At 65.4% G+C, this 20,914-nt stretch overlaps 1 protein-coding gene across 9 annotated transcripts in view; it reads left to right on the top strand.

Moving 5' to 3' along the window:
* FBRSL1 (fibrosin like 1) overlaps positions 1–20,914 on the top strand; it is a 79,181-nt gene that overhangs the window by 12,278 nt on the left and 45,989 nt on the right. For 8 of the 9 annotated variants that reach the window (XM_053206662.1, XM_053206663.1, XM_053206665.1 and 5 more), the window contains exons 2-4: positions 4,251–4,451; positions 18,649–18,753; positions 20,687–20,722. In XM_053206662.1, coding sequence (XP_053062637.1) covers positions 4,251–4,451; positions 18,649–18,753; positions 20,687–20,722 — 342 coding nt within the window. Of the gene's footprint in view, positions 1–4,250; positions 4,452–5,278; positions 7,883–18,648; positions 18,754–20,686; positions 20,723–20,914 lie in introns of those variants that run through there. The other variant, XM_053206668.1, reaches the window with a different exon arrangement.

Below are 20,914 nucleotides of genomic sequence, written 5' to 3'. Positions count from 1 at the left end.
CTCTCAGGGCAGTGGCTGGGTGGGGGGGCGGCCGCCTCTGGATCCCGGTGCGGCACCGGGCCTCTTGGCTGCTGGAGCCAGGAGGGAGCCTGTGGTGTCGCCGGGGCCTGCCGCCTGCCGGCTCGCCCTCTGCGGGGCCCCGGCCAGGCGCCTTCCCGGCTCCCGTGCTCTTCCAGACACGCGAGCTCCTGCCCGAGGGCCTCACCTGCCCCCACTGGCCCGTGGCCTCCAGCCCAGGAAAGCGAGGGTGTCCGGCTGTGGGCGGGATGGAGCTGGACCAAGTCCAGGCGGTGGGGGGGGGGGGGGAGGCCCCGTCACTGATACTTCAAGGGTTCTGACAGTTTAGTTTCCCGGTTTGTTGTTCAGAAGACACAAGCAGTGTCATAGCGGGTTTACAGAAGGTGTGAGGCGTTGAATGGCTTGTGGCTGACCTATGCGTGAGAGATGTGGTGACTGGGTGTGTCTGGAGAGGTGGCCTGCAGTTGCCCCGAGGCCATTCCGGAACCCACAGAGGGGCGGAGGCAGGGCCTAGACGGAGGCCTTCGTGGAGCCCACGGCCCGCTCTGCGGTTGACGGTTCACCACACGTGCTCTGCAGCGCGTCTGCCCTTCCGTCCATCTATCCTGTTGTGTCTGTTTTGATTACAAGTGCTCCTTAGAAAGACGGATCCCAGCCCAGCCCAGTGTCCCCGAGGGGCAGGCTGTTCCCACGGGTTCCGTGGTCCGTAGTGAGACGTTAACGCGTGCTGGGCTCTGCTCGTGCCGATGGCGTGCCCCGCGGCCGGCCTGTTATCCCCACAGGGCTCCGACGGGGGGGGGGGGGGGGGGGGGGAGGGGAGGGGGAGCTTCAGAGGCTGGCTCCCAGGCCAGAAACCGTGTCTGTGGGCTTACCTAGACCTTCTAGGAAGGTCCTAGAAGCCGTTCCTGCTCCTTCCGTCAGAACAAGCGGCTGCGGGGGACTCACCTCACTGTGACTCAGGAGCGCGCCGTGTGGCCATGTGGAATCACGCAGTGGGAGGATGCCCACTTCTCGCAGGAGGCGGCGGTCCCCAGGAATCTGGGGCGGGGGTGTGGGGGGGGGCTGGCTGCTCTCTGCGGCAGTACGGAGGTGTGGGTGGCGCATGGCGGGCGCGTGGTGTGCGCACACCCGGGCATGGAGAGCCTGGGGTGGGGCCCCGGAGCCCATCCAGTGGGGCTACGGCACAGGGCGGGCCTGGCAGAGACCCCCCCCCCCCCCCCGTCCTGCTCAGGGACTCCCCCGGGCTGTGCGAGTGTGCACCTGTGTGAGCATTGCGCGTGTGCGTGCGTGGTGGCATGCCTCCGACTCCCGCCCTCCTCGTCATGTCCACACACACTTGGGGTTGTGTCCGCATCTGCCCTGACGTGGTCAGCGTCCCCCAGGGGCCCGGACGTTCGGTGAGGGTGTCTCTGGACGAGGCTAGCACGTACATCTGTGAACCCTGCCCCATGTGTGTGCGTCCCATCTGATCAACCGAGGGCCTGAACAGAACAGAAAGGCCCGGCTTTTCCTGCTGCCTCGAGCCGGGACAGGGGTTTTCTCCGGCCCCGGGGAGGGAATCCACACCGGACCTCGGGGCATCCGGGCCCCCACAGTTGTGTAGCTGGCTCCCCCTAGCGAGGTTCCCCACATTCACGTGCCCTGCCGCTCTCTTTCTCCGGAAAGCCCTGGCCAATACGCCCCTACAGCATTGCGGGCTCTGACACAGCCTGCTGGGCCCACCCTCCGTCCGGCGATGGGAGGCTGGGGCCGGGCAGGGTGTCCGAGGCAGGGGCGGTGAGGTTCTGAGGCTCTGGCACCCTGCAGTTGACTGGCAGCATCCGGTGGGGGCCTCGCTGTTCTCTAGGGCTTGTGTGGGAGGGAACGGCCTGTTAGCAGCAACGGCGACCCAGGGCAGGAGGCTGAAAGCTACGAGTTGGAGCGAGACTATCTGGAAGGAGGCACGGCACTCGTGCCCATGACTATTCAGAGCCTTGCACGCGGAGAGCGGGCTGCGGTCTTTACCGAGACCTTCCCGTCCCTGGAGGGACTGCCTCGGTTGTCCTCCCCAGGGACGCCTGTGGCTGTATGAGCCAGGGAGGCAGGCCTGAGAGAGGGAGCATGGAGCTCCCTGCCACCTCAGGGCCTTTGCACTGGCTGCTCCTCCCTGGGCGGCTCCCATGGGTCCTCCCTAAGCAGCTCTCAAGTGGACCCTTCCCTTCAGCTCCCCTGCTTGGGTTGCCCTTTGGGCCAACTCCCTTCTGAGCTGGTCACTGGTGCCTGGACTGGCATAGTCAGTGCTGAGCACCGGCTTTGTGTATGCAGATGTGGGGTGGGGGGGGGCCACGGAGTCCAGAGTCCGCCTGATACCCACGGGTAGGGAGGGAGCGCGGAGGTCTCGGTGTGAGCAGGGCCGCCATGTTGGGGTGTGGGGGAGTGGCCCCTGTGTGCTGAGATAAGCAGGGGCGCCAAGAGCTTCAGAGGGGCACGAGGACTTGTGACCAGGACTCCAGGACAGGCTATAGACACGCCAGCGACCCGCGGTGTCCCTGGGGTCTGAGATTCCAGAGGGCGGGCGTGGGAAAGGGTCTGTCCCATCTGGGAAGTGAGGGTCCACCCGCTGCTGTGTCACAAGCCCACGGAGCTCTGGGCAGAGCCCTATAGCCTGGGCAAAGGTGGGCATCAGACTTAAGGCAGAGCTTCAGCGAGGGACAGTCCCTGACCGAGAGGTATCCCAGGACGGGTGCCAGCTTGGTCTCCCTCTCCCTTCCCGTTGCCCCTTGGCCCTAGGGAGCGGGGAGGGGCGCAGGAGGGTGCACGCTCGGCCTTTAGCGTCAGTTCAGAGGTGAGAGGCTTTGAGGGGCTGTCCTCCGTCCGTGTTACTGTGATTTCGGGCCCCTCAGGAGAGTCCTGGGGGCGTGGGGCGTCCCACCCTACGTGAGGGGGAGTCTGCCGCCCCCACATGTGCGTGGTTGCTCCCGGCCCAGGCTGTGGAGTCACATGGGGCGGGACAGTCACGGGAGCTTCCGTGCCCGGACAGACGGTTCTAGTCTGGCCAGCCTGGTGGGGCCGCTGGCGCTGGGTCGGAGGACCTTGCCGGACGAGGAACAGCGTGTCCCTGTCTCCGTCGCCAGGCCAGGGCACCGCAACAGACTGGGAATTTGGTTCTTGCTGCCACCTACCCGGGTGGGCTGAGGCCCCTGAGGCCTGGCCGGTGGCCGGGTGCCCACCCGAGAGCAGAGGCCTCAGGAAGCATTTCCTGTGGGGACGTGAGGGTGTCACCTGGGATGTGGGAGAGCCTCTCCGCCATGGGCATCACTATCATCCGGGCCCTCTTCCCTTCCCCCTGGGGTGAATGCTTTCAGAACCCTCCGGGTCCCTTTTTGCGGTTCCCTCCCTCTTCTTCGGCAGCCCAGTGGGGACGGTGCCTCCCACCCCACCCCACGGACCCAAGCAGGAGGGTGGCGGGTGACACTCTACCTGCCCACCACCAAGCAATGCCAGGCCCTCCTGGGCTCTGGGCTCACTGGCCGGACTGCAGGTGTGCTGGGTGCGGGGACCCCGCGGGGCATGAGAGCCGGCTGCTGTTGTTGGCATCTGCACGGCACATGCTCAGTAAATACCCGCTGCGTGCCGGGCCCTGCCTTGGGCACCAGGTGCAGCTACGAACGAGATGGGCACAAGTCCCCGTTCTAGGGTGGGGCCTGGGGTCCCCGGAGGTCTGCACACCCGGCCGAGTCTGGGACTGATTTCCTAAGACGGGCCTCCGTGATATCAGGGTGCCAGGCTGCGTGCAGCTAGGTGGGCAGGTAGATCCCCGGGTTGCCCCAGGGGCCGGTCGTCATGTGCTGTGGGCACGGCCTGCAGTTCCGGAACCCAGGGCACCCTAGGCAGGGGCTGCTCCTCACCAGGGCCGGTGCAGCCATCGGTCCCGGCACCCGCCCAGTTCTGGGCCAAGGATCAGGGCCCCCCGTGACCAGGTGGTGCCCCTTGGGAAGCCTGCTCCCTTATGCAGCTTTGTTGCAGCTCCCCCTGCCCCCCACCTGTCCTGACAGGCCCACCCAAGGCCCCCCCCCCGCCCCCCACCCCGTCCGCCCCTCCTCCTGAGCTGTGATCCCAGCAGGGGTGCCTGGCGCCTTCAGGCGGGTGCGGTCACACACCCCGGGCCCGCCCTCAGCACAGCATGGCCTGACACGGTGTCACTGGAGGGATGACACTGCCAATTAACCGGCCTTGTCCTTCTTCACTCGCAGAAGGACATGGCCCTGAAGCCACACGAGCGGAAGGAGAAATGGGAGCGTCGCCTTGCCAAGAAGCCCCGTGAGTCAGAAAACTGCCCGACTGCAGAACCAAGCGAGAACGGGCGGCCCCTGGAGATGGGCAGCCCTGAGCAGGACCTGGAGCCTGCCTGCGACCGGGGGAAGAAGAAGGTCCCCCTGCAGCCCACCAAGCAGGTGAGCCCCGGGCCCCGCCCCCACTCAGAACCGTGGTCTCTGTGCCCTCGGGGCCACACCAGCACCTGGACACCACCGTCGGCATCCGGGCCCGCCTGGCAACGTGCTCCATCGTTGTTGGGCAGGGGGTGCGGGGCACACGTGGGCTGGGGCCCCAGGCAGCTGCTCACCGTGAGCCCGGGGCCCGAGCAGACGGAAGACCCGCCCCCGGTGGGTCCCAGCCGGAGAGGCCGGGCTGGGAGCGCAGGCACTGGGGGTGGGGGAGCGTGCACTCGGGGCAGGAGGGCGCACCCGCTGCTAGGCCGGCCCCGTTTCCCCATCGCGTCTGTCAGGCTCCGCCGACCACGGGGTGTCCGGCGTGTCTGTAATGCGCGGGGGGCCAGGTTCAGTGCTGGGTGCTCTCCGCCTGCCGGACGTCTGTGGAGCGCAGCGTACCTGTGGGGGGAGGGGGGGCCACGTGACTTCGCGGTCAGGGGTCCAGGTGCGGGGAGCAGCCCCTCCGCAGCCCCTCCCGCCCAGGGGCCTCCCCCCATGGCGGGAGGGGCCGTCCTCGCTGTCCCCAGAGCCCAGCCGGGATGGGACGGGGAGCCTGGGACCAGGGGCTGTGTCCCAGCTGCCGCTCGGTCCTGCAGCTGCTCTCCTCCTCGGGGACTCGCTGGTTTGCGCCTTCTTTTCAGAGAGGGGTTCTTCTCGCTGTTCCACGCTCCCCTTCAGCTCCCTTGGGGATTGGGCTGCTGGTGAGGGGCAGCATGTCTCCGGGCCCCGGGCTGGTCGGGGGGTGTGCAGGCACGCCTGCCCGGGTGGACACGTGCTCTTTCTTCCAGCAGGTGTGCTCCCCAGAAGGGGGGCCGCTCCCAGCCAGCCACTGGGACCAGAACGGCCCGGCCCAGCTCCAGCAGCAGCTCCAGCCCAGCCAGCCCCAGGGGTCACCCCCAGCCCCGTGTCAGCGCTGCCAGCCCCGTCGGGCTCTCCCGGACCCCGGGCAGCCCTGCCGGCCCCAGCCGCCACTCCCGGGTCAGCGCAGCTGGCCCCAGCGGTCACTTCTGGGCCCAAGACAGCCCTGCCGGCCCCGGCGGTCACTTCTGGGCCCAGGTCAGCCCTGCCGGCCCCAGCGGCTGCTTCCAGCCCCAGATGAGCACTGCCGGCCCCAGCGGTCACTCCTGGCTCAGCCCTGCCGGCCGCGCTGGGGGCTCCTAAGCCCCAGGCAACGCTGTCGGCCCCTGCGGTCCCTGCTGGCCCCGTGCCACCTCTGCCGGCCCCTGCGGTCCCTGCTGGCCCCGTGCCACCTCTGCCGGCCGCTGCGGTCCCTCCTGGCCCTCTGGCACCGCTGCCGGCCCCTGCGGTCATGGGTGGCTCCCTGTCTCCGCGGCCAGCCCAGCCGGGCGTCCTCAGGACAGCGGGGCCGGCCCCCACAGTCACTCCTCCTGCTGCGTCCACGCCGCCGGCCCGCCGCCTCACTTGCGGGCCAGTGCTGCTGCCCCCGGCGGGTGCTCCTAGCCCCGTGCCAGCCCCGGAGGTCCCTCCTGGGCCAGCCCAGCCACCCCCAGGGGTCACTGCTGGGCCTCAGTCAGCCCCAGCAGTTAGTTGAGGCCCCAGAGCACCCTGGCCCCCCGAAACCTTCGCTGCTGGGCCCCGGACAGCCGTGCCAACAAAAGCGGCCACTCATGGGCCCAGAACAGCCTCGTCCGCCCAAGCGGCCACTCCTGGGCCCAGAACAGCCCTGCCGACGAAAACGGCCACTCCTGGGCCCAAAGCAGCCGTGCCAGCCCCTGCAGTCACTTCTGGGCCCCGGCCAGCCCTGCAAACCCCAGCCTTTACTCCCCATCCCTGAGCCCCCGTCACTCCTGGGCCGGCCTGCTCCGCCCCGCCGGCCCCTCCTGGGGCCCCTGAGCCAGCCGCGGCGCTCCCTGCTGGACCTGGTGCGGGCCCATCAGCCCCAGCTCTCACTCCTGGCAGCGGGCCGGCCCTGCAGGCCCCTGAGGTCACGACGGACTCGGTCCTCCACCCCTGCGGTGGCCCGCCAGGCCCCATCTGTGAGCCCTGGAGCCTGATGCCCGGTTTCTGTACCACCCTGGGTGTGGCTGTGCTGGGCACCTATGTTGCCAAGACTGGCCAGAGGCCTTCGCCAGACAGGCCGGGCCGTTCGTGGTTGCAAACTGAGGTTTCAGCAGAGGCAGCCCCCTGCAGAGCCGCCACTGGGCTGAGGCCCACCTGCACCAGGAGGAGGGGAGAGGACCCCCAGCATCTTCCCCCCTGCCCCCCCCCGCCACACCCGCCCCCATCGTGCCCGCTACCCTGTGATGTACACGCCCCTAAGAGAGCGAACACGGCTGCCCCCCGAGGGCTCAGGCTTCTCGCAGGGGGTCTCGGTGCCTCTGTGCCTCCGAAGTGCCCACGTGTCCTTGTGTGTCGGAGTCTTTGTGCACACCCGCCCCAGGTGTGTGCTGCCCCTCAAGTGTTTGTGTGCAGCGTGTGCGTGCATGTACGTGGTGTGTGTGCATACGTGCCGTGGGGCTTGCCAGCTGCAGGCCTGGCGCTCCTTGGGCCCCAACCCAGCTGGCCAGCGCGCATCCCCCACCCCTAGGCCGGAAGCGGGCTCCTCTGGGGCCCAGCCACAGGTCCCACTCGCCTCCCCTCTAGCCCAGGGTGGGGATGTGTGTCCACCTCCCGGGTTCTGTGAATGCAGCGAGGGGACGGACGCAAGGGCGCTCAGGCTGTCTGTGGCCACTTAGGAACTGGTGGTGACAAGGAGGGCCCCCCCCCCCCGCCCCGCCTCCACTGAAGGAGGCCAAGCACTGAAGCAGAGGCAGAGTGTCCCATCCCCCCCAGCTCTGGACCAGGAGGGCCCCAGGCTGTTCTCGGAGCACCTCCTCCCGGCCTCCCACTCAGCCTGTGCAGCCGTCAGCTGCCAGCCCCCCAGGGTCTTCCCTCTTGGGACAGACCTCACACTACAGGGCTTTGCCTGCCCTCCGCCCACCCCACACCTGTGCTCAGGGGTCGCCCGTTCCTCACCCCAGACCCCTGGCTCGGGGCAGTCCCACACTGGTGCTCCCGGAGTCCTGGGCGTGAGGCGAGGGCTCGGCTCTGACTCTCCGGGATTTGAGGGTCTCTGGGAGAGGGGACCGCAGCCCTCTCTGGAGAGCATCAGCCACCTGAGGGTGGCCCGGCTGTGCTCCCACCAGCCTTCTCTGTGCCCAGTCTCACGGGGCTGCGACGGCCACTCGCGTGCTGATCCTGTTTGCGAAGGCCTCGGAGGTGCCCCACCCCACCCCTCTTGCCCTTTGGGGTCCTGGCTGGCTGGGTGTGGGGTCCGCCCAGAGCAGGGCCCTCAGGCATCTGGTCCTCACCCGGGTCTCCCTCCCAGAAACGCGGGGCTTATTTTTCTGATTAAAGAAAATAAAAAGTGCCGTGCCATTATTTTTATAACAGCATCAGTGAGTGTGTGTCATACGTGAACTGACTTATTCCCACAAGTGGTTTTCTGCACATCTGGACTTGCCTCCCTTTACTGCACACCTGCTGAGCACCAGGAGAGCAGCCTGGGGAGGAGGTGCCCGGGGAGGGGCTGCCCGGGGAGGGGTGCAGGGCCTGGACACGGCTCGCCATGCTGTGTGATGTGTGTTCGGGGGGAGGGGGGGCACCGCGCTCGCCTTAATTGCTGTCCAGGCCTCCGTGGCCGGCCCGGCCCTCACACCATTTCGTGTTCCTCGGAGTCCCTGCTCTAGAAGGGGTCTTTCTCTGGGGGCTGCAGAAGAGGCCTTGGAGGCTTGTCGTGGACTGTACCGCCCCTCCCTCGCCCCGCCCCGGAGCCCTGCTGACCTGAGGGCCGCAGTGCTGGAATCTTCCCTGTTGGTTCTGTGCAGGCTCGTGGGTGAGGTCAGGCAGGTGTGAACCGTGCCGCCGCCACCTTCTAGGCCTTTCCGCTCTGGGAGTGTTGGCCCTGGCACTTGAGTGCCTATGTGGGGGATACGGTGCTGGTCCACAGGAGAGGGTAGGCGACCACAGCCCCCCTAGGCTGGGCCCACTTCTTCCCCTCTGGAGCGACGCTGCCATGGGTGACCCACGGCGCCCTCGGACCCATGCTCTTCTTTGCCTGAGGACGTGCTGAGGAAGCAGCTCTTGTCCCGTGAGAACCCAGAGGGGTCCCTGCAAGGCCCTAGGGGACCCCACCCCACACCGTGGCCGCAGCCGGCTTTGGGTTCAAAGTGACAGGTCCCCGAGGGGAGTGCATTCTGGGGAGACGACCACGTGCTGTGGGGGAGGGGGCTGCACCACGTGGGCTGTGTCCTGGGGCGGGGGGCTGTTGGCACCCTCGTCGCCCTGAGGAAATGAGGGTTCTGTGTGGCCACACCTTGGATGTGTCTGGCAGCTGGTAATCTGGGTCTTTCTGTGGGTTTGGAGATCGTGAACTGGCAGCTCATTCTAATGTTACGAATCACTCGTTGGCCAAAGGACACACCTGCATGGGCCCCTGCGTGGCCTGGGGTAGAGAGAGGCTTGGGCTCCAGCGGAATGTGGCCCCAGGGCCAGAAGTGTGGCCCGCCCAGTTGTGGGGAGAGTGGGGCAGCTCTGCCTGGCGTTTGGGGGGTGGAACGAGTCCTCGGGTGCCGTGGGTTCCAGGGGACCCCTCGTATGGGGACCGGAGCTGGGCGCTGTGCTTTGCGGGGGTCTTCCTCCAAGCCCCACAGCCCGCCTCTTGCAAGCCCGCACCTCCCCGTCAGCCTCAGCGGATGGGGCCCTGGGGAGGAGACCATACCCCATCCCTGCTGTGCCCCGGGGAGCAAGGGCAGCGGTGGTGGGGCTAGGGTGGTGGTTCGCAGGGAGGGGAGGGCCCTCCTGAGCACGGGGACCCCCTGGTGGGCCTCATCCAGCGCTTGCCCGGGTCGCCCCGGTCCAGGGCCCCCTGGAAGAGCTCGTCTGCCCCATGCGCACATCTGTGCGTGTGTGTGTGTCCGTCCGTGTCCCCGTCTGAGTGTGGCGGTGCTCTCCCAGCGGGCTGGCTCCCAGCTCAGGTGGGTGCCCGAGCCCTCCCGACACGTCCTGCCCCGTCACGCAGACGCCCAGGGAGGAGGAGCCCTGGGCCGGCCCGCCGCTCGATGAGTGAGGATTGCACCAGCACCTCCATTACCAGGTGCTGCTCCGGGCCCTGAAGAGGCGTCCGTCCGACGCAGACCAGCCCTGCCCCCTGGAGCTCAGATCTAGCCGGGCGGCCTGTGGCTCAGTCACTCACTGGGTTAGAAGGGGCCGGCGTGCATCCAGGCTGCCCCTGCCCTGGCCTGAGGCTGTGGGGACCACCACCCATCCGGGCAGCTTGCCGAACCCAGGGAGCTTGAGGAAGGTGGCGTCCGTGTCCCGCTGCCCACTTGGCCTGGGGGGATTCGGCAAGAAGCCTGCCCCAGGCCTGGGTTGGGGCCCCAACACTTGAGGGGGCCCCGGCCCTGTTCAAAGGCAAGTCTGGTCCTGCGGGTGGAGCCTGCCGGCAGCGTTGCGTGATGGGGTCCTGGTCAGACCACGCAGCCGTGAACACTCTGGTGGCCACGTCAAAATTCGAGAAGGGACAATATCCATCTAAATAACGTATTTTAACGTGGTGTGTTCTCAGTGGTATCTTTTCAACGTGCAATCAACGAAACTGTCAGCGGGATGTTTCTCTCTCTCTGTAGCAAGTCTCGGGAAGGGGGTGTGGGTCTTGCCGGTATAGACCTCCGCGGGTCAGACGGGTGCATTCACACGCTCCGTAACCGTGTGGCTTCCGGCCTGGGGGGAGTGGAGGGCGGCCTGGCCTGGGAGGGTCCCCAGGGACCTGTCTCCCTGAGTCTCTCTCCTCACCCTCGTGACTCTTGCTGGATTGCTCACGCTCAGCCAGCCCATGGTTTGAATCCCCGGCACTGGGCCGCAAGGCTGAGCGCGGCAGCCCAGAGACTCCCCGCGAGCTCTGAACCTCCCCGTCCCAGGGGTGAGCTGGCGTCTGCGCGAGAGCCGTCTTGTGCCGCTCACCCCCACCCAAGGCCGGTCCTTGCTTCTACCTTCCGAATGTCTGTCGATGAGATTTCATTAGAAAATAATTCAAAGCGAACGGCTGTCAGGACGCATCATCAGCCAGGGAGCATGCACTAAGCGGTGTCGGAGCGACCCGGTGCTTGTGCTGGAGGACGAGATGGGCCCGAGACCGGTGGCCATGAGGAGCTGGAGAGGGTGGGTGTGAAGAGGGGAGTGATGCAGGGAACAACAGAGAGAATGACCAGGCCGGAAGCGCCACCGAAGTGACCCCGATCTGGACTGATGAGGAATGAAGAACCCCAGACTCATCCAGGATCGGGCCTGAGACAGGAGACCCCGACACGCCAGGGACGCACAAGGACCGCTCATCCTAGGGAGTCGTCAGCAGGGGGGAGGTGCGCGCTTCCCGAAACGTATGGCTTCCCCAGCGGACCCACGGCGAAGCCGACGAGCTGAATGGTCTCGTGTCCATAACATGGGTGTCACCGCGCCCTGCCCGCCACCACAGCCCCTGGGCACCTGACAGAAGCTGGCCTCCCCGCCATCCAGGCCCAACACCCCTGACCCGCTGACGTAGCTTGCCACACCTGGGAGGTAGCGGGCGTTGCTGTCCTCGCGTCTCAGACGAATATGCTGAGGCCAGACCCCAGAAGCAGCAGCTAACGCGCCCAGGACGAACAGGACAGCAGGCAGCCGGGGTTGGAGCCCAGGCAACTCCGTCCCTGGAGTCTGTCTCCTTGACCTTGACCGTCCTCTGCAAGACCGCGGCGGTGGCAACTGCTGGGTTCCCGGGCTCCTGTCGCCCTGCCGTCTGCAGCCCATCTGAGCATGTCCTTCCCCTGCCGAGAGTGTTCTGGAAGGTTCCCTCTACTCCTGGTGACCTGAGTCACCCTCCTCCCCCGACTTGCCTAGTTTCTGACTGACTGCCGTCCACATTCAGCTCCTGCACTGTCCACCCTGCGAGCCCTCCCTGCCGCTCCAGGCCCCTCCAGGCCCCTCGTGCCCTGTGCACCTGTCCTCAGCTCACAGCCAGGCCCCGTGACCCCGAGCTTGGCAGAGGCAGGCACTCAGGGAGGCGGGTTCTGGATGCCCCACATGGGCCGTCTGTGCTGTTCCCCATGTCCGTGTCACGTCAGTACTGCATGCCAGGGGATTGGCGTCCTGGCAGGGGCCTCCTTGGCACTCTGGGCAGCTGACTCCGCCCCTCGGTGCCTGGGTCTCCTCACCCGTGTGGTGGGGTAAGGACACTGCTTCCTCAGGGTGGTCGGGAGCGGAGCCCTAATTCAGTGAAGTCTCAGAACAGCGCCGGGTCCCTAGCCGATGGGAATGGCTGATTCCTACTCGGGGAAGTAGTTGTTCCCACCCGACTCATTCTCACAGCTGGCTTGCGGCTCAGGGGCGCTCGCGGTCCCCAGGCTGGGCTGTGCCGCCGTCGGCACGTCAGCGCACAGGTGCGGCCCCTCGGCGGGGGCTCAGCGCTCTCCTCCCCCCCCCCCCCCCGTCACCTTTCTCAACCCCCAGCCCCGCCTGCCCCTGCCTCTGGGCCCGTTTCCTCCTCTGTAAGGTGAGGTGCCAGCAACCCTATGCGCCTCACGTGCACGCGAGACGGCAAGCAAGTCTGTACGCCTGCCGCGTGCTGGGTCTGTCTTTGCTGCTGGCCTGGTTTTCTTACAGAAGGCTTCTGTGGCCTCCTTGCTGGACCCCCTCGGGTCCCTCCCCAGGAGCAGCAGGCTGGGGCGGGGCTGCCGCAAGCCCTGGGCTCCTGTGAGCTCAGAGGAGGGGACACGGGGGGCCCGGGGTGGCAGGCACCCGGCCCGCCCGGACCCACCTGGCCCTGCGTCAGAGGGAAGGGCTCAGCATTCGGCGTGAGCTCCCTTGTCACTCCCTGTGTGGGGGGTGGATCGGGGGTAGCAGTGAACGTGACAGAAGACGGTCCCTACCTTCATGAAGCTTACATTCCAGTTGGGAAGACAGGTGTGGAACAGGCGGAGGGATTCCGATGTGCCGACGCGTCTGCCTGCAAAGGGAGAAGGGGCCCCTGTAGAGCAGGGATCAGGGAGCCTCCCCCAGCCCGCCCGGGGAGGGCCCAAGTGCCCGGCTGTCCTGCAGAGGGGCTCCGGGGGTTGTGAGCAGCTCAGGGCACGAGCTGATGTACCGCCCCCAGTGGGCAGTGGATGGGTAGCAGGTTTCTGCAGGTGCAGGAAGCTCTGGGTGGCTTGAATCAAGTCCTTAGTCTTTCAGGTGATGGGGACGACATCCGAGTGGCTCAGTGGCCCAGCCAAAAAGAGCCCAGAGAATCCCACTCCAGCTTGGGGGCACCACTCCTGAACCCACTCTGATACATTCTGGGGGCCAGACATGGCTGCCCATCTTGTCCCTCTGGCAAGGGAGACCACGCCCAGGCACAGACGGGGCTCACAGGCAGCTTGTGTCCCCCAGGGCCTCCTGGCCACACGTCACCTGGGAGTTGGCCTCAGCAGCATCCCTTATAATCTGTTGTGCCTCTTACCTATCTGTCCATCTGTTGGCCCATCCATCACCCACCCATCTACCCACCCAAGTCTCAGTGGAAGAACCTGGCACAGCGGAAGGGGTGACCAGCCTCAGATAGCGGCAGCCTGCTCCCTGGCACTGGGCATGGGGACACTTGCACTGCCCGAGCCCCCTTCCCTGCGCCGGACCCCGGGCATGGTCATCGGGGACAGAGGACAACCTTTCCCGCTGAACACTCACAGCATGATGCAGGGAGACAGACAGGGCAGCCGTGGTCCTGCTTCACTTTCAGAGGGACACTTGGGGCCTTTACGGTCCCTCACCCAGCCTGGTTGATGCAGGAGCGGACAGAGTATTGGGAAGGATTTCTGGAAGAAGCAGGGCTCAAGCTTATCACCCGAGTAGGTGATAGCCAGCGGAGGCACCAGGTTGCATCTGATCCCACATGCAACCCCAAAAACTCCCCCCGTGAGTCTCGGCCGGCCCCACGACCACCCTCCAGGGGACACCAGCCTGAACACACCCAAGCTTAGCCATGACTCGTTTCTCACGTTCTGAGAGGGCTGTTTTAGGTGCACAGCAGTGGAGCCGGCAGCTGTGTGTGTGTGTGGGGGGGGGGGGGGGTGGAGGCTGTGCAGGCAGCCGTGTGCATGTGTGTGTCGGTGGGGGGAAGGGCTTGGTCGCACACCCCAGTGCTCGCCTGCTCCCACTCCGTGCACCGAGTGTGCTTGCACTGTCTGTATGAAGGGCGCCTCCCCGGGCTGGCCTTGCTCTGTGACCTTGCCCCAAGGCGAGGCTCCCTGGCAGTTTCTCGTTCACCGAAGAACTGGGCCGGGAGCACAGGCCTCTGCTGGGCATGGGTTTAGGCCCTGGAGCTTGGAGGGTGGGCACGTTGAATGGATCACAGGTTATATGGCAGGGGAGGTGCGGGTGCAGGTTCTGCGGGGTCAGGGGGCCCCACTGAGCCGCAGGGAACTGGGTACCTGTTGCTGGTGAGACGAGCAAGTGGTAGGGGGCCCAGGGGGACAGCCAGGCCTGGAGACACTGGAGGGGGCTTTCGGGGCAGAGCTGTGGGTTTGCAGCTGGGACAGTGAGGTCCAGGGACTGAGGGGCACACCAGCCATGGGCAGTCTGCTGTTTCCCCGGTGGCACTGCTGGGTCCTCTTCCTTGGGCCCTTTCTCAGCAGCACCCTCTGGACTGGCCACTCACCCCTCACCCCTAACACCCCTGTGGCCTGATCGCCAAGTGGAACCACATGTTGCCTGTCTGCGTCCAGCCCAGGAGGCGGACACTCGCTCCTGGGATGTGCAGTGGAGCCCGGGCTGGGGGGCCCTGTCGGGGAGAGGTCAGGGGAGGCACACAGCTGGGAGGGCACAAGATGGGGTGGCAGCCTGGGAGGTGTCTTGGAAGGGTGAGTTGCCACAGCCTTGTTGTTACTGCCAGAAAGCTCAGGATCCCAGGTGCCCCTGGTACGCCCCAGTCTGAGAGTAGTGTCCCTCACCCCGCTAGTCTGATGGCCTAACATGCTAGTGACCTAAACATGCTAGTTTAAGGGAATTGTCCTCTCCCCACCCTTCTGAGAGCCGTGACCTGGCCCTGCCAAGCTGAGGGCAGTGCCTTATTTCTACGTATCCCTCAGCCTGAAGGCAGAGTCCCAGCCCCACCAGTCCGAGGGCACGCTCTGGTGGCACACCACCGTGTAGGAGCGGGCTGTCAGATTTGCAAGCCAGTTTCCAGACTGTTGGCAGCTGAGCCAGCCATGGTGTGTTTACACACAGAAGCTGCGGGTGCCCCGTGTCGGGGCTCTCCCCTCCCCCAGGAGGTGCCGCCCCGTAGTTTTCCTATCAGCCTTCTGACTCAGCTCCACGCCTTTGCAGGTGTCCCCTCCCCGGCTACCCTGTCCTTTTTCAAAATGCTGTGTTTTTGGTACTTGTGGCTGTTTGCCAGCCATGTGCCAGCCTCTACTTTGTAGGCTTCAGGAGGTGGGGGTGTGCCTGATGTGTTCACTGCCCAGAACAGAGCCAGCTCCTAGGCATCCAGTAAGCATCGGGTGGGTGGGTGGATGGATGAGTGGATCAATGGGTAGATGGGTGGATGAGTAGGTGGGCGGGTGGATGGACGGATGGATGGACGGACGGACGGGTGGATGGACGGGTGGACAGACGGGTGGACGGATGGATGGACGATGGATGGATGGGTGGACAGACGGATGGACGGACGGATGGATGGGTGGATGGACGGACGGACGGACGGATGGATGGATGGATGGATGGATGGACAGACGGATGGACAGATGGACGGATGGACAGATGAGTGGATGGATGGATGGATGGATGGATGGATGAGTAAATGGAGAATGAATGGGTAGACGGGTGGTGCATTGATGGCTAGATGGGGGATGGACTGATGGGTGGATGGATGGATGGGTGGACGGACAGATGGATAGATGGGTGGATGGACAGATGGATTGACAGACGGACGGACAGATGGACAGATGGATAGGTGGATGGATGGATGGATGAGTGAATGGAGAATGGATGGGTAGATGGGTGGTGCATTGATGGCTACATGGGGGATGGACTGATGGATGGATGGACGGACAGACGGATGGGTGGATGGACGGACGGACGGATGGATGGGTGGATGGATGGACGGATGGATGGATGGGTGGACGGACAGACGTAATGGACGGGTGGATGGATGGGTGGACAGATGAGTGGATAGACGGGTGGATGGATGGACGGACGGATGGATGGACTGACGGATGGATGGATGGACAGATGGATGGGTAGATGGGTGGGTGCATGGGTGGGTGGATGGATGGATGGATGGATAAGTGAATGGAGAATGGATGGGTAGATGGGTGGTGCATTGATGGTTAGGTGGGGGATGGGCTGATGGGTGGATGGATGGATGAGTGGATGGACCACAAGGCCCAGTGGTGGGCACAGGCACAGGGGCTCTCACCTACTCTCCCAGGGCAATCAGGGCACCCTCTGGCCCTGGACATGGACTTGAAGGCCCAGGGACTCTGATCTCATCTCTCCAGCTCCAGCTGGAAACAGAGGTGTGCCAACCCTGACCCCCTAGCATGATTGGCCAGTGGTGTTTCTGAGCAGCTAGGGAAGCAGACAGGGCTACAGGACAGCCAGACTGCAGCTTGGGCTATTTGGGGTCCTGACCTGGGGACACAAGTTAGGTGAGCAGCCATCCCACTGTGTCTGGGATTGGGGTGGTTCCCAGGATGCAGGACTCAGTTTTGCAGGATTTTCTGGGAAATGGGGCTTTCAGAACTAAAACTGGCCACCTGAGGAAGGGTGACAGACCCAGCCTGCCCCTCCTGCAGGGTACCACTGAGGAGTCTGGTTGAGGCACCCTTTCTAGGGCCCAGCTGAGAGAGGAGACAGTCTGTATGAGTGTATGAAGTAGAATTCAGGATCCTCCTTCCTGAAATTTCAGCTGCGTATGGGTTGTAACGTAGGCCCTCCTTCCCTTTTCCCCTAACCAGTTGTACTTGGTGCAGTGAACAGCCTTCGCAACTGTACGTGGCAGCCCTGTGTTGGTCCTTTCCTGTCCCTGTAGTGTCTTAGGGTTCAGCTCTTCTCTTCTGGGGCAGGGACCCTGACCTGAGCTAACCTGAACTGCTATCCCCCAGCAGTGAGTGTCGGGCTCATGGGGGTATTACTAATGATCAGGGCCATGAGTCTCAGCTGGATCCACACCAGAGTCTCCCACAGGGCCTGATGACACACGGTTTGCGTTTCAGATTCCGTAAGTCTGGGGTGGGACCTGGAAATGTGTATTTGCGTTCCTGACAAGTTCCCAGGTGTTGCTGATGCTGCAGGCCCAGGGACCCCACTTTGAGAAGCACTGGACTATGGCTCTTGGCTTCTTAGAGAGGCTCCCCCAAACAAGGCAGAAAGGAGGGTCCCCTGTCTGTCCTGGGGTCCAGGGCAGTTAGAGCCCTGCAGGTGACAACAGTGACACCTGGTGGCTTCTCAGGGCTGGCCCTGGGCCCAGGCTGACAGATTCCTCCACCCCCCACACCCTCCACCCCCACCCTCCCCCGCACGTGTGAGGGACTCCGTTGGCTTCTGCATTTCACAGGTGAGGAAACTGAGGCTTGCCGACAGTCAGAAGAAGCCATTCTGGCCCAGGGTCTGTACATTCACTGCCCAGCTGAGCAGCATGGAGCAGGGGAGGCGGGGGCTCGTGCCTGGGGTGAGGCTAGGACCCTGCCCTCGGCCTGGCTCCGGGAAGGAGGGTGGGAGGCTGCTGGCGAGGCTGGGCCTCCCCTGGGCCTGGGCCTGGGCCCCAGGCTGTGGCTTGTGGATACTAGTTCTATCTTGTCATTTACGCTCTGTTGGCTAACAGCATGGGGCGTGTGGCTTTGGGGGGCTGCACCCCCATCGTGGGACCTGGGGTGGCCCCGGGGAGCCAGGGCTCTGAGGAGAAGCCTTGAGAGAGGCTGAGCCTGGCGTGGGGTCTGCAGGAGGAGGGGCCCAGGCCTGAGGGAGCTTCCCTGGGACTCAGGAATATTTCAGAGCATAGAGAGTGCACCTTGCAGTCCCGTCCTGACCTTTGGCCCAGTCGGGGTCTCCAGGCTGGAGGGTGCTTGAGACGAGAGGGCCGGCTGTAGGCTCTGGATCCTGGCCAGGGCCCCCTGACCCTGGTCGTGAGGGGTTCTGAGGGCTCCTGGAGGGCGCCGGTACTGGGCTGGGAGGCCTGGAGGCAAAGAGGAGGGTAGGACATTCACATGCCCTGCGGCGTCCCCACACTGTCCCACAGGGTCTTGAACAGCACCAGGGGGAGGGGTCGGCCGGATGGTGAACCACCAGGCACGCAGACGAGGTGCGGTCAGCGTGTGTCCCACACACTGACACAGAGGACAGGGCGGCCGGGATGTTCCAGAACCGGGAGGCTGGAGGGGTAGGGAGGTGGTGGGACGGCAGACCCCAGCTGGCGAGTCAGGGAGGCTGAGAGGGCAGTCAGGAGCCCAGGAAAGCTGGGCCAGGTGGTTCGGGGCTGTAGGAGGTCAGGGTCGGGGCTGTGATGTCTTCATTGCCACGGCTCTGTGAGGTTTGACGTTATTTCCAAGCAAAAAAAAACAGGAGCGAAAATTCCGGGTCTCCTTAACCTCTCGGGGCTTGGTTCGGTCCTCTGTAAAGTGGGCACAAACGTCTCATCAGGGCTTCTGGGGGAGAAGCAGAGAGCTGAGCACCACAGGCCGGGGGGGGGGGGCGGGGATGGGACGCTGGACAGCGTATGACAAAGCAGCCGTCCCGCCGCGGGGTGCTGTCTGCCTGAGGCGCAGGGAGGTCTAGGCCCGGCCAGGGTCCCGCGGTGGGGCGTGGCCCGCACACACCCAGCTGGTGGTGCCCTGGGACCGCCGTGGTGGGCGCGGACACAGAGAGGGTGGGTGAGCTGCCCTGGCCCGTCCTGGAGGCCCGGTGACCAGCTCCCTGGTGTAGTGAGATGGGGCGGGATGGCCCGCGGTTTCCGGGAAAGGGGACGGGGCTGGCGCTTGCTCTTCTGGGTGATTCTCTCCATTCTGAGTAGTAAATGGTTAGCTCTGTTCCCGCTGCCCTCGCCCTGGGTGGTGGCCGGGGACCCTGTGTGGGTGAGCAGGGCAGGACAGGGGTGAGGAGCCCACAGGCAGAGGGTGGGTCTGTGTTTGCTGAGCCTGCCTCTCCCTGTCCCCAGATGAAGGCCACAGCGTCCAGAGGGGGCGACCGCCACAGTGGGGATGACAGCTTCCACGAAGCCACCAGCTCCCGGAGGAGCAGTTCTCGGGACCAGCTCAGTGACGTGAGTGCCCCAGCCACTTGCTCAGCCGCTCGCTCCCGAGTCTCTCGGGTGCCCCCCACCTTCAGCAGACGCTGCAGGCTGCGTGCTTAGGACCCCGAGAGGCTCACGAGAGGGCTTTGCCTTTGCAATTAGCATTTTGCCTTCATTAAAACGTGATTTCTCGCTAATTAGGACTTCCCCACTAGGAGGGGTTTAAATGAGGAACGCCGATTAGGCCCCAGCAGGAGCCGCAGGGGAGGCCCCTCTTCCGCGGGGCCGCCCTGTCCCGCGGGTGAGGCTGGGCAGGTGGTGGGCAGGGAGGCAGGTCTGTGGGGGGACAGCAGTGGGAGATGCTTCTGGTGCTGAGGCAGCCTCGGGCCCCCTGGGAGCACGGTGCCCCGCGGAGGTACACTCAGTGCCTGATCTGGGGGACAGACGGTGTCCCAGAGGACAGGTCCCCGGGCCTCAGGCATAGTATGGGGGCGACCCTGGCCACACGCAGAGATTGCACTTGGGACTTGGCAGGCAGTAGGGGTCTGGGCACCCTCCTGGGTCTCCCTGGCTCCCTGGCCACAGCCACCTGGAGGAGGGGGTGGGTGGGCACAGCAGGAACTGGGATGGGGACAGGGGGATGGGGGTCCCGGGAGGAAGCCCCTCCCCCTCCCAGAGGCCTTTGTCTTCCTGGACCCTCAGCTGCAGATGCGGGGCGGCCAGGCCTGGTTTCTGGGTGACTGAATGGAGTTCGCCTCTCTCATTATCATCTCAAAAGGGGCGGGGGTGGGGGGGCGCGGCCAGCAGGGGGAGGCCTGGAGGAGGGCCTAATTGCCCAGCTCTGAGAAGCTTGTCGCCACAAGATGGGAAAATAGGCTGGTAATTGTCTGGGGCCCAGGGCTGCCCTACTTCGGACTCTAATTGCTGGCGGGACCAGTGAAGACGGATTCTGAGCACAGTAGGGGCGGCCCTGAGGCTACAGGCTCCAGGCAGTCAACAGCACCCCGCCCGCCCCCGCCCCCGTTAGCGGGGCTTGGGGGTGGCCCTCCCCCAGGACCTGGCAAGGGCCTGCCGGGGCTAGGAAGGGTCCCAGAGCCCCAGCCGAGGCTGCTTTGTGCAAAGCGGTGCAGGCTGGGCTGCACTAGGAGGGGACCTCGCTTCCCCCGTGTTCACCCACCCTCCCCGAGGAATCTGCAGTCAGGTCCCCCCCCCCCCCCCCCGCGTCCCCCGTCCCCCGTCCCCTGCAGCGCGCTCTGGACCCTGGTGTGCGGGTTCCAGCCAGCCTGCCTGGCCTGCCGCGCACGCGCCCCTCGCGCACGCGCTACACCTACCCCACGTTCCCCCGGCCCGCCTTCTCCTGTGCCCTGTCCCCCATCCTGCCAGCCTGTGTACTCGTGGAACGCACCTCCCCACGCGGCTGCCCCACGCTCCGTCAAGTGCTGTTGGGGTCACCCTCGGGGATCTCCCTGCGTGGCCGCTGGCCTCCAGGCACAGCTGGTCCTGAACTCTCACTTCCCTGACCCCGAGGCTACCGGTCCAGCTCCCTTGCCAGGACCCTGGGAGGCTGGGGGTGGTAAGGACCAGGCCAACCTGGACACAGGGTCGTGGGGCTGCAGACTGGGCCCCAGGAGGGGCCTGCCTCCCCGCATTCCCGAGGCTACAAGCTGTGAAAGGGGGTGGGGGGCCTCTTGGACATGTGCCGGAGGGCGGAGCCCATCACTGAGGGCACGCGGGGAATCCGAGTCTCCTGAGGAGAGTTCGGTGCTCAGGCACAGCACCAGGCTCCTGGGGCTCCGTGATGCTCTGCTCTACCCTCCCCTGCAGCTTGGAGTCACAGCATCTGCACCCAGGGACGGGGGCTCCGAAGGCTCAGGTCCTGGGTGGAGGGAGTGGTCCTGGGGGCGGGGTGGGCAGCGGTTCTGGGGCCCTGACCCTCTCACTGACTGTCCTTCCTTCCGCACAGAGCTCTGCACAGGCGGTCTCCGGCCGGGGCTACTCGGTAAGTCCATCGCCTCTCCTCTGCCGTCTGTGCCCTGCATGCCACATCTCCCTGGAGCCCCCGACTGTCCCGAATGCTTCCCCTGGGGCTGGAGAGATGTCAGGATGGTCCTGGCCCTGCAGCGGGGCTGGGGGTAACTTGGTACCGGGCTGGGGTGGGGCCAGAGCCGCCAAGATGGGGAGGGAACATCAC

This window comes from Acinonyx jubatus, chromosome D3 (assembly GCF_027475565.1).
Source record: "Acinonyx jubatus isolate Ajub_Pintada_27869175 chromosome D3, VMU_Ajub_asm_v1.0, whole genome shotgun sequence".
NCBI classification, from domain to species: Eukaryota; Metazoa; Chordata; class Mammalia; order Carnivora; family Felidae; genus Acinonyx; species Acinonyx jubatus.
Note: the sequence above shows the minus strand (reverse complement) of the source record. Positions and strands in the feature narration are given on the sequence as shown.